Source organism: Festucalex cinctus, chromosome 15, assembly GCF_051991245.1.
Source record: "Festucalex cinctus isolate MCC-2025b chromosome 15, RoL_Fcin_1.0, whole genome shotgun sequence".
NCBI lineage: Eukaryota > Metazoa > Chordata > Actinopteri > Syngnathiformes > Syngnathidae > Festucalex > Festucalex cinctus.
This window is the reverse complement of record NC_135425.1, coordinates 24,405,219-24,418,626: the sequence shown is the minus strand read 5'-3', so window position 1 is coordinate 24,418,626 and position 13,408 is coordinate 24,405,219. Positions and strand designations below refer to the sequence as shown.

Genomic DNA, 13,408 nt, shown 5'->3' with positions numbered 1-13,408 from the left:
TATTGATATAATCGAGTGTTATAAAGACACTAGCTTGTTTTGACAGGTTAAGTGAGCTGGAAAATGGAAACCAAATCAAACTGTTCTACTTAAGTGCTTGCTGGGCCCCTGATTTAGTCTTTATATTTAAAAGCACCACATTATAAACATCCCACGGTAAACAAAGTGTCAGAAGAATGTTTTAATTCCTTTGGTGCCTGCACAAAAAAAAAAAAAATAAATAAATAAAAAAATGCTTGCGCGCTGTAAACCAAACAGCAGCTCAAGGTAGAACGAACACGCATTGAATGGGCATTAAAACAATAACGTTCACAGTCAGACAGTGCGACTGGAAAGTCAGAGGCATAAAATGACAGCAGTGCACACACACACACAACTAAAATGAAATTGAGTGGTACATCCAAGGTCCTTACATTTGTACAATTTTTTAAAAATAAGCCTTTAAATCACTCATCAAATATCAACTGCATACCCTGGACCTCATTTCGAGAAGATGCTCTGGAAGCGACCATGAATTAGACCAATGCAAACAAATTCTATTGGACTCGAGTCAAGATGTAGAGTTAGCTTCTTATGCTAGCCGCCGACTGGTTAGCTGCCATATGCTTGTCCCTACTGACTATTGGAATGGTAAACTGTTAATACAAAACAGTTCAGTGTGCTTTTTAGTTAACAGAAAATTGTACTGGAATATTCAATAGGGGGATCTGCAGTCAAAAGTTTAAGAGGCCAAATCAAGATACCTGTCAAAATAAAACAAGATTAGAGTGCATTTTATCCTGAAGTCCCACCACAAAGTTCAACATCCCTCGAATTTTGTGAGTACTGTATAACTGATTATTTTCAAGTTGGACCAAACATAGGAGGTACCACTGTAAGAAGTTATGACATTGTGCGAGACTTGCAATGCCAAAATGAACCGAATTGTTGAGCAAACAACTGACAAAAAGGTGTTAAAAGAAGGTAAGTGGGTCAGAGGAGGATCAAATCACTTGTGAACACTCAAAAGAATGTTGTACAACAAAAATTCAACATCAAAGAACACAGATTTCACGCATTGGTGGAGTTCTCACTTTTTTTTTTTTTACTGCTTGGACCGCGCATTCGCACGCACTCCCTGTTGTTTCCGCATTGAGGCACTTGGAAAGAACATGATTGTACTGTTGTTATTGTTGCGCGTTACATTTGTGCCCGTAAAAATCACAGTCCTCCTACACGTGCGCGCCTTTGACCTTCGAACCGCGACGCAAGCGCGGGCCAAAGTCCAAAACGCGGACTTGACAAACCAGTCACTGATTCCAGATCAGTGTTCCGGCTCCGCAGGAAGTGGGGGGGCCCCGGGGCCCCCGTAATCTCTCAAACGCGGACCGAGGTCGGCACGGCGGGAATCCCTGCGAGGCTGCTGCGGAAATGGGATGAGGAAAAGCTGCTTGTGCTCGTCTAAAAAATAAAAGCATCTTCCCTTAATACACAACACTCGACTATTTATATTTAAAAAAAATAATAATAAAAATTGGAGATTACACAAACACGACGGATGCTACAATTTAACAAACGAATAACATTCACAGTCAAAAAATGTTTAGCGAGGAGTTCCATCAAATGCAAAACAGACACCGTACGTCACAAAAATACCCTCCTCCGTCCATCAGTGGTCCACCAGGGTAAGAACGTTGGAAAGCAGGGGCAGGAAAGGGCGGTTGCGGGGGGGGTCGGGTGCGGGAGGGGGAGGCAGGCTTATTAAGGCAGGCTGGCAATGTCCCGCTTGGGAGGCGGGCCGTCCGGCTTGCAGGGTGCCGCCCCGTTGGCTTTGTCTTCGAAGATCAAGACTCTGCGGAAGGAGGAAGAAGAAGAAAAAGAGTCAAAAATAAAATGGTTGCAGTGAAAGAACCGTTTCATTCTCCAAAGTTAACAGATGAGGCATGATAAGCCCTGACCAAATGTGTTGCTGATCCATGTAACGGCTACGCTAAGCTACATTATTAGCCTGTCAATAGTGTTCCATAACAGAAGTTTCCATTTAGATATCAAGATTTAAGTAATACGTTTTGGTTGAAGATTGTGGAGTTGAAATATACAATGTTTAATATGCTTTTGTTTAATGTGTCAGTTGTATAGGAAAAGTAACAAAATAATAAACTAAAATTGAACATAAACATTTTTATAAATGGAAAAAAGAAAAAAGAAAATGTTTTTAAAAAACAAAAACTAAATACATCTTACATTTATAATAAACTAGACTCTAAAAACAGTTGGGTCAAAAGTAACCCAAATCAAAAATGGAACAATCCATTTTATGGGTCAATTTACCCAAAATTTACCCACGGGACAGGCAAGCAGTTACGACAGGGTCAGACAACGATGTGTCTGAGCACCAGGGGGACGCGTCAAAGGAATGATTGTACGCACTGAAAAGATTTGGCGGCAGCTATTTAGAGCCATTTAATTTCCTTTTTTGGAGAACTGGCTCCAGTAAGTCCCAGAGAGAGAAGTCATCCAGATGTTGAACAAGCCGCCGCCGCCGCCGCCGTCGCCGTCATTTCCTGACCACAGACACTTTGAATACATTTTCAGTGTTCTCCGTTTTTCACGCCGAGTCTACCTGAATACGAAGCAGGAGCTGAATGGACGTTAATTCTCTGTTAAGCGTTTCGTCTTCTGCCAAATGCCTGGAAAAAACATTTAAGCTCCTATCACACTTTACAGAAAAGCTCAGCAGAGCTGCATTTTTCACCTTCATAGCTGCTGGCGCTTGATTAAGAATTCTGTCAATTGTGTGGAATGTTATCAATTCAAAGCTGTTTTGCTTGAGGGCTCCTGCAAGTTTTTTTTTTTTCCCCCCCTCCCTCCTCCAGTCGCTGGACTGAGTCATGGTTACATTCCTTGATAAGAACCACTAAAGCTCTATTATTACGATAGGCACTACATTTTGGCATAGTAGAACATATTGTATCATTGTTTGTCAGGGGCAGTCTTGATATAGACGGATGGATGTTGATATCGCTTTGTTTTGTCAACAATGCATATCTGAACAAAAATGTGCTGAATCACTTTATGACCGCATTGTAAAGATTCAGCTGGGTAGTTTATGTTTAATTTGGGTGGGTAAAGTCTTGAAAGATGTGAAAGCTTTGTGGGAAAATTGAAGGGGAGTAATGAATAAAATCAGGTCAGGTCGGGCTTGACGGAAAATGGCAGGGGACATTTGTCGCACCTTTTGTGACAAGAGACAAAAAGATGGCACTGGTTTCTTCACACATGACAGTTGTGTGGGTGACGTATTTTTGTTGGCGTGCAAAGGAGGAAAAGTTGTGCATTTTTTTTTCTGCGCTTGCTGCATTTAAGGATAAGGAGATTTGCCAACTAAACAGTGCAGCCGGCTTAGTCCCGCAGAGCTGACATGCATCTCGCCCCAGAGGCCGGCTGCTTTAAAAAGGGATCATCTGCGTTAACCCGATTCAAAATGGCGGCAAACATCACCGTGCCTTTCAAATGATTATTTTTTTTTGTTTCCCCTTAGTCACGGAACGCCGATGACTTTTAGATGCAAAACTTTTTGTGCGGTCGTCGATGACTCACGAATAATCACTTGCCTAATCACATGATCCCGCAGCTAAGAATAACGACGGCCGGCTTTTGTTGCCATGGAGATTAACGGCCGAGGCGGCCCGCGGGCCAGTGACATCAGCGTTCATCCCACGAGGACGGATGACACAATTGGCTGATGCGGCGCGGCGAGCAGATGGTTACAAGACGCTACGCACGCACGCACGCTTCGCACTCACAGCTTGAGCACGGCCGAGCGTTTGCCCAGCATCATCTTGACGAAGTCCCTGTAGTCGATGGTGTTGCTGCTGCCGCCGCCCGTCACCTCCATGATCATCTTCTTCAGCTCCAAGTGGGTCTTGGGAACACCCAATTTCTCCATCATCCGCTTGAGGCCCATCAAATCTGAGAGCAGACAAAAAAATAAAAATAAATCAGACAGCTGCGTCATTTTGTGGAGTTCATAAGTCAACGTTTGGTTGTTGTCTTTTGTTTCACATCCCGGTTACTCACCGATCTCGCCTTGGTCATTCAGATCAAATTCAGCATATTTATCTGTGAAACAAGCAGAATAGGCGATAAGAAAAAAAATAACAAAAAAAAAACAAGCATGGCAGCATGAAGAAAGAACAGCTGATCATGACAGGCGGCTTCTTTCTCAGCTGACCCGTAAAAACTAGGGGTGTCAAAATTATTGAGTTCATTTTGAGTTATTTTAAAGTTCTTTTAATGCCACCATTTTTTTTTTTTTTTTTTAAACACGCAATTAATGACCGCGCCTTACTTGGAAAGCCTGTACCGGGGGAATTCCAGTCGCAACGCAGCAGACACGTCCGCACCAAAATTTCAGCAGTAATAAATGGAATAATCATGCATATATTTGTGGAGACTGGGGTCAAGTTGTATTTTACAATTTTAAAAATGTGTAGAATTTCACAAGTTATCTCACATTAAAAATGAGATAGTTCTCAATATGAAAAGAAAAATGCACTGAGCTGTCACCGTCTTACAAATGTAATTATGCCATCTAGTGGCAGAAAAATGACCAACACAAATCAATCACACTCATTTATTTTTTTTTAACAGTTGATTACATCTTCTGAATTATGAAAATACTGTATCAATGACTAGATGCATCCATCCATCCATTTTCTTGACCGCTTATTGCTCACAAGGGTCGCTGGAGCCTACCTCAGCTGGCTTTGGGCAGTAGGAGGGGTACACCCTGGACTGGTTGCCAGCCAATCGCAGTGACTAGATGCAGTCATATTTATTTAAATGTTTTTTTTCCCCCACTTTTATGTTAACAAGTATGAAACTTTGAAAAAAAAATTATTGTACATTTAGAACAGATATAAAATTAGCGATTAATGGTGAGTTAACTATTATAGTTCACACCCTCCCTCGTTTCATAGTAGAAACACGCATCAGTCAGATATAACACATAAGTGACACAAACAAGAGTGTTTCAACATCTGCTGTTTGGAAAATCCGGCTTCTCTTCCCCTCAAATATCGCCGGTTTCTCTCCTCTAGTCAGATGACACCTTCTGTGGCACAATGGCAGCTGTGTGCGCGTGTGTTGGGAGGCTGAGCGAGAGAGACGGAACTGCGTTAACTGTGTGAACCCGAGGGGAGCAGGACAGCACAATGATCCGCCTGTTCCCCAACTTGGGGGAGTGGGCCTCCTTGCATGCACACATCACTGTCTCACACACGTTAACACAGCTGAGTGGGACACAGCCTGTTGATCATCTGCAACCACGGAAGAACAAGCCGACCCAAGTCCGCGGCCTCTTTAGAGTGCAACACGGGGGTCCTTTTTCCTCTCTCAGACAGAGAGCTCATGCGGTGCCTTCAGTGGCATCCGGAATTTTGAACCACACAACATTGCAAACGGACGGACATAAAATGACAACTCTGAATCGATCCGAGTGATTACATTACACTTCAAACACTATAATGTGTGAATGTGGCAATGCAGCTCTGCTTACCTTGTGGAATTTTAACCTAAATTCTTAATAGTCTGATGAAGAAAAAGATAAAATAATGATTTGTTGACTCTTTGTTCATCTATCCGTTGCTTTAGTCCCCTCTTGGTGCCAAGGAACTATGTGAAAGTGAGTTGAGGAGCATCATTCAGTCAAAAGCAGTTGTTGTCCTCTTTGGCATCTATTTGCATTTTTTTTTTGGGTGGGAGATGGACAGATTTTCCCAGTTCACTATTGTTTTGGAGACATGTTTTGCTTGATTGTGTTTTCCAATGTAAAATATGTGCCTTGGCTCGACAGAAAGTGGGAAAAACTGGTTGAGGCTATTTGATATTTCAAATTCTCAGCACGACTCATTTTGTATGCCACACAACGACAAGAGAAAAGAAATATGGCGTTTTTGGTCTTCCCAGTGAGTCTTTAGGGAGCGAGGGAGTCTTTTGTTGTGGTTTCTCTAAGCAGCTTGACGTCATGCTAAAATGTGCAGCCGCAGTTCAAAACAACATGAGTAGTACCCTGACAAACTACAAGAAATATTCACCCAGTTTGTGCATTTGAACTCAGTTTATACAGTCCCCTCCAAAAGTATTGGAACGGCAAAATCAATTCCTTTGTTTTTGCTGCATTCTGAAGATAGTCCTGACTTATTTAAACACATCTCAATGTAAAATACCAGGAAATAAAAGCTGGAATTCAGAATTTTAGTCTTCAGTATAGAAGAAAAGCAACTGACCTTGCTGTTCCAATACTTTTGGAGGGGACTGCATGTCACAATGAGGTCGTTGTAAGGGTGTTTTTTGTTTCTGCCGGCGGGCGGGAGCAAAGTTCTGCAGTGCATGATAACAGCGGGTGGCAATAAAAAAAATAAAAAATAAAAAACAATTCCTGCCGCATTCCATCGCGGGCCCGACTTAGCCTCGCAAACCTCAGCGCAGCCGTTTCCCACACGGGGAAGTGTGTTTGTGAAGACATTTATACAACTATTGAGGCTGATACACTTGCCAGTAAAGCAGGAGTACAACTTCATTCCGACCGCTGCCGCCCGAGCTCAACCGTCTTCAAGCTCGTCAAAATCGGCCTTCAATGTGGTCAAATGGTTTGGACGCTCGACCTCGTTTTGCACTAAGAATACAGCAGACTCATTTTAACCAGCATAAAGCAGTTAACAAGCTCATTTGAACTCAGCTGAAGTGTTACTTTCCTATTTGGTCCTTCCATTTCAGTAGATTTCTACTTCCTGTTCTTGTTAGAACCTTTTATATACAAACGACTGATTTTGTTTTGACGCCGACTGAAGATGTAGACCGCTACGTTAGCATCTCCATGGTTAGCTGCTAAAACGTGTTTCATGTGTTTTTTTCCCCCCCCTAAAAACCTGTCGATTTGTGATGTTTATCACCACTCCTTAATTGTCATTAACAATAAGAGCGTGTTTAACGAAGTTGATAATGTTCAAACGACATTGCTCTGCTTACTTTTGAAACCCTCCAGTTTCTCTGCGAGGTCATCTTCATCCCTGTACTTCTGATCCTCCAGGAATTCCTGATCAGAGGTAGGAAAAAAAACAAACAGATTAAGTCAATTCTTACTGTCAAAAAGGTTTTAAAACAAAACATGGTGACTCACACAACAGGGGCGCTTGTCCAAGTTGATTCGTCGCGACTGAGTGAGTTTCGAAAAGTAGGACACCTCGCCAGGGCGTTAAGGAAAAAAAAAAAAAAAATGCCAGGAGGGCTCCGCGCTAATGAAATGATAATGAAGCAATCCGCCATGTGGAGTCACATTCTCGTCTGACCTCCATAAGTCTGCTGCGTTTCTAATGAAGCGCGACGAGGATCAAGGCCAGACTACTTCCAGCGTTAACATTTTCATACGCTTAGACACGTTTGATCGGTATTAAAATTACAATGAGCATTCAAAAAAAAACAAAAAAAACAACAACAACATGGCTAATGTGAATATCTGCTGCGAGTCCCCACACGTATGAGCGTCATAACGGGCGAATGACAATGTTTATAATATCGTATCACTGTTGATATTGTGCATCTATACAGTACCCCGATGCTACATATGATAAATGGTGTACATTTATTTAGCGCTTTATCTACACAAATGGTACCCAAAGAGGCACTGCCAGGCCCACTGGGAGCAAATTAAGGTTCAGCATCTTTAGCGAGACACTTGGACCGCAAATAGTCGAAGCTGGGATTCAAACTGGCAACCTTTGGGGGTCACTGGTTGACTTGGTCTATCAACGGAGCCGTTTTTGCCCCACAACAACGATCCCGCCTATACGCCTGAAATGAGAAATGTCAGTTATGTGGAGATACTTTAAGGTAAATTAAACATGGACAACAATACTGCTAATTATGCTCAAGCCATGTGAATTCTGACTAGAGATGCAAATGGCAGCGCAAACGTGAAGGAAAAGTCTTTGGCAAGATGACAAGCTTGTTTTAGTTGTAATGTAGTTTTAACATTTATTGCTATTTCTCATCTTTGGAGTTTAGTTGAAACAAACAAAAAAAGTATAAAATGCCTTCCTTTAATATTCGGCGGAGAGATTAAAGTGACTATTATTAGAGCAGGCCGCATAGGACTTATGGTTTTATTGCCCACCACTGACATACGGTATGAAATTGAACATGAAATTGCAAGCTTATAGAAAAACATTTTAGGATTTGTTCTATCTCGTCCCCAACTTAAGGTCAACTTACTAGTAGTATGCTTCATCCTCACCAGAAAGACATTTCAGGCAGCACAATAGTCAAGTGACTCGGGCACATTTGCAGATAAAACTGTGCACTAGCTATAACATTTGCGTGCTACCAGTACTAGTGACCTGAACTAGTGACCTGATACATGTTAACTAGAAGTTGATAATTCTGGATATTAATGCTGCTTGAGGATTTTTTTTAACCTCCTTGATAACCATCTTAAGGTTGTAATACAAGTAGGAGGGCAAAAGTAGCACTTGTAGAATAAGAACGTTACTAGTGCACCAAGTTGTCCTACTAATGTTGAATAAGATTGTACTAATACTACTACTAATACTTAAACCTGATAAAGTAGGGCAGAGCAATTTAAAAAAATATTGTAATTGCAATTTTTTTGCCTCCTCAATTTTGTGATTGCAATTTAATACTCAATGTTTTTTGAAACCCTTTTCCATTCTATTTTTTTTTTTTAACAAGAAGAAATTCATCGGTATTATAATAAACAATATAATATTTATTATACATAAATGTTGGGTCTTATAGGTTAGGCATACAATATTTCAACATGTGGACTACACTCCTTAACTGTATTTATCTTGGATTAATAAAACATCGCTGGTGTCAGGCCGGAAACTCAGAAGTCACAATTTGGTACATTTTATATATTTTTTTTCAAAATCTGTAGTTCTGTACTATTGGTCAGGTGTGGGTGGGTGTGGCTCTCTTTGATGATGTAATGTTAAGTAGTTGGGGGGAGGGAAAAAAAAAAAAAAAAAAGCCATTCTTTTGTGTCTCCTGAAGTGATTATTTTGAATAATTTGGAAGATTTCGGCTCAATATACAAAAGCCCACCAACCCACCAGACGTTGCAATTTGAATTTTTGCATTCTTCTAGATTGCAATGTCGATTTGAACTTCATTACTTGTTCAGCTCTAACACCAAGGTCATCGAATAAAAGCTCCACTGGCTTGTGAGCCACTTTGGGCATGTATTCAATATAAAAAAAGATATTTACGTATTTATTCGATATCATAAATATCCAGTTTATGACAGTACTAGTAGGCCAAGAGTGGCGTGGGAGGGAAAAAATGTTCTATTAATTAATGATGGCTTTCCATTTGCGCCTGCTGGATGAACAATACAACCCAAAACAGACATTTGGCTCACAACCGAACCCTCATCTTGTGGGGAACCCCCACTTCCCCCCTCCCCCAGCTCCGAGCACATGACATGAAAAAAAAAAAAAAAGGATGCAGTGATGCACAGGAATGTCCCGCAGGCCTCATCTACTCTTGTGTTCATGTTCTCACAAAGGGGGAAGCTGATAACAGGGTAACATGATAGTGGGGGGTGATCGTGTAATAATACATGCAAAAGATGATTTTAAAACGTGGGAAATAGTACTGGTAGACAAAGGAACCCATTGGTACGCTATCCAAAAGGCACACGCACGCGCACACCTGTTCCCCGGGTCAAAGCAGCGAGGAGACAGGTGTAATGTTGGGAAATCCAAAGCGTACATTCAAAACACACCAACAATGGGGGGAAATAAAAAAAAAAAAACGCAATGAGGTCAGACATTTTGAGGTGACGTCCCCAAGATTCGTCACACTCTCAAGTGCACGCGCATACTTCCATAGTCGACATGTTTACCATAAAAAAAAATAAAAAATAAAATACACCATTTAACACAATTTACCTGGTTTACCTCCTCCAGTTTTTGCCTTTGTTGCTCCTTTAACAGCCCGAAGGCTTTCCCTCCTAAATGGGAAGAAAAAACGTCAAAATGGACGTGACCTAGCTTAAAACAATCCATTGTAATTACTTGAATTGAAGCTTACCACCGATGGGGGCAGGCGAATGAAGAAAAAAAAAATGTTACCCTACCTTGCACGTTTTTACTCGCGGGCATCCCAGCGGTTTGTGTGCGTTTTAATCCAGTTTACGGGTTAAAGTTCGAGAGCCGAGAAGGCCACCGCAAGCGTGCGGGTGATGCTCCAACCTCGCTCGGTCAAAGGCTGCGTGTGCTTTCCACCCACTTCAGTCTGTGGCCACCGGTCCGGTAACCACTGCCTCTAAAAAAACAAACGAGGTAATGCATATCCGGTGACGTCTATCCACAATAAATCACATTATTACTGAAGGCTTCACTTTCACGAAGTAAGAAGTCGCAAACGAGACCATCGTTCCTTTATGACGTAAAACACATACACTAAACCTTCTTCTGGAACTTGTCTGAAAGCAACAAGTGCGACCAAGCGCAATTTGCAGCTTTTATTTTGAAACATGCACTTTGTATTCCGCTCTAAATGTTGCTCACGTTCGCCATCGTGTGGTGAAACTACCGCTTGATTGTGATTCAAAAGATTATGCTCCAAACTGAAATGTAACCGAAAACCATTCATAATTAAAAAAAATATATAGAAATCATTTATCGATTCGCCCTCTTGCCTGTATTTTGCTTTTAACTTGAAAGTTACGTTTTTATTCATTATTACTTTTTAATTTGGGCATTTTTGGTCCTCCATAGGTTTGTATTTGGTTTGTGTATTTGCTTTGTTCATGAATAGTGGTATACTTCTTAAGTATCTAAATCTCTACACTAAAACAAATCTACACTCAAACAAATAGTTTACAGAAAATATGATTATAGAGGTGGAGCAATACATTTGTGAATGAACCAGAAAAAAGCAAATTACTTCTCCCCCACAAGGTGGCGCTTATAGACAAGGTAAAAGCCATTGTGCTGATAGTTCAGTAACTGCACTAGAGTACACACATCAGAGTATGCATACTAACAAATTGTTTAAAGTAAAAACAAACAAAGTTGTCATTGGGGTGAAAACACCATAAGACATGAGAAATTCTGCCTAGCAACAAGTGATAAAGCAAACTGGTAAAGCAAACATTGGTGAAAGGATCATGCAATCACTGCTAGGTAACCACAATTTAATTGTATTTATATTCCATTGAATGTAGCTACTGAAATCAAAATCTTGAAAAAAGGTTGCGTTTAATTGTTTTCCTGATATTTTATCAATAGCGTAAAAAAAAAGTTTGAAAGAAAGTAGCAACCCGAAACGCTCGACAAACTTGGGAATGATTGGGGGAATAGCTGAACTCTGAAGCTATGAATTCTGCCTAACAACAAGTGACCTCATCAATGTGACCAGGAAACGCAATGGGAGAAATCTATCATTAGGCCTCTTAGCTGGTTAAAAAAAAAAAATCATTCCAGTTGTGAAGTTTTCCAATGAATTGTGAAAGAAAGTACGAATTTATCTAAGTGTAACGTTACGTAATCAAGAAAAGTAATGGAAGAAGTTGCATATTTGTCTATAAAGTCATTGTGCCTTGTAGCGGGCAGTTTTCACAAATTCGCATAGGCCTAATTGCCCCCCAACTCTACCATGTTATTCACTGAAAAAGTCACTGTTTTGTGTAAAGCTATGTCAAATATAGAAACATTGTTTTTGTCACAATCTTGTAGAACCTGTAGACGTCAATTACTCGCAAACTTACGCTATTCGCACCTTGGCTCACTGTAGTTCAAGTTCTCCAATGAAAGTTTTCCTTTTTAGTGAGGTTTTTTTTTTTTTTTTAATGTCACCCAGTTTGAAAAAGTTTGAAGTAAAGTTTTTAATGTCATACAGACGGCGAACGAGCCGACTGTTTGCACCGTTTAATGCAGCCGGTGCAAATGAGTTCCTGGCTCGCACGGCGCTGTGGGTGATAATTCAGAACCGCGCACGGAGGGGGGGGGGGGAGAGAGACTGGAGGTGAACCAGGTCAGGGGTTAAGGGGTAATTGCATCCTCCGAGGCTTTTGGGGAAAAAAAAATCCTCAATCCGTGCAAAGAGAGGAAGGATGAATAGCTGCAGGGAACAGAGGCGGGAAGAGTAAGACTGCAGAATGAGGCTGATGAAACCGAGTCGTGAGCAGAAAGTACGATTTAGATAAGACGTACCTTACACACTCACCGCAGCTGCAATGTGAGTCCATGTGATTTGGGCCAGCAAAGTGGAACAGCCATTTTGTTTTTCCAATAACAACCTTGAAGATGAATGAAAATGTACAAAAGCTTTACTTAAAATAAACTATATATTTTTTGTTCACTCTGTTCTTCATCACTACTAGGCCTACTACCATTTAAAAAATAAATAAAACTCAACTCTGTGAGAAACGGATTATTTGCGCCTCATAAAATGGCTCTGGTGGAATCGCTCTCAGCAACCACATGAGGGCAGCATCGAGTCATGGTAGAGTTGCTTTTCCCCAGACTGAGAGGTCACGCTCGCTGCATGAATGCTCGAAATCCTGGTACACATATAAGGATTTTTCCAATCTGATCTTTGTCAAGATGCCACAAATAAAGATTAAAAAAAAATCGGGCATTTAACAGCTTTGGTCGTATTGTGTGAAAGGTGCACAGATAACCTCATCACCTCAACACTGGTCAACATTTCAGTCCTCCGTGAGAGACCTCGCGTGATTATACGTGTTCTAATCAAAACCGGAAGAGGAAAAAAACAACAACTGAAATGACGAGACACAACAAGGAAGACAACAAACGCGACGAACTGGAAGTAATGATGGTGGTTTGCGGACTACTTCTCCCACGAGCTGGTCCTGGTCCTCCATGGTAGCGTTCCACCGGACTGTGTGCTTCTGGTCGGACATGCTTTCTGATAATGCTTGTTGTTTTTGTATATGCGCACTTCCGTCTTTTTCAGTAAGGGCGCCTCTTGATTGGCTACATTCCGGTTGACGTCACAGTTGGTGGCGCAGGCGCACCTCGGCGTTAAGATTTTTTGTTGTAAATATTGAACATGTTCATTATTTAAGATTGTCGGCCCCGACTGGTTTTGGACCCAATTATCGGGGCAAATCCACTCTTAACACATCTCACATATAAAAATAATCTTATGACAAAAGATTGTCGGGCGTTTGACGTCCTTGGTCGGGAGAGAAGATGGTTAAAAAAAAAAAAAAAAAAAAAAAAAAAGACCGTAAAATGTCCACTTTGAATCACCCCCTCTGTGTTTTCAGGCGTTGCTTCTTGAGATTTTTTTTGTGGGTGTATTCATAACAGAGCCAATTATGAAATTTCACGTTGCTAAGTGAAAATGGCTTCGGGGTCTTGAGTTATTCTTC

General features: G+C 41.1%; 1 protein-coding gene across 3 annotated transcripts; it reads right to left on the bottom strand.

Annotated features, from left to right (window-relative positions):
* Positions 1-166: 166 nt before the first annotated feature.
* On the bottom strand, positions 167-12,942 carry aif1l (allograft inflammatory factor 1-like). Of its 3 annotated transcripts, none has more exons than XM_077496744.1 (8): positions 12,700-12,942; positions 12,222-12,571; positions 10,142-10,329; positions 9,954-10,015; positions 7,012-7,078; positions 4,060-4,101; positions 3,786-3,951; positions 167-1,831 (listed from the first exon to the last, which is right to left on the bottom strand). In XM_077496744.1, exons 3-8 carry the CDS (start codon positions 10,164-10,166, stop codon positions 1,741-1,743), a joined length of 453 nt encoding a protein of 150 aa, XP_077352870.1. In that variant the 5' UTR covers positions 10,167-10,329; positions 12,222-12,571; positions 12,700-12,942; the 3' UTR covers positions 167-1,740. The 3 variants fall into 3 exon arrangements, with proteins under 3 accessions (XP_077352870.1, XP_077352871.1, XP_077352869.1); XM_077496745.1 differs by having other exon boundaries at positions 12,222-12,307; positions 12,836-12,937; XM_077496743.1 differs by having other exon boundaries at positions 12,222-12,942.
* Between the last annotated feature and the right edge of the window lie 466 nt (positions 12,943-13,408).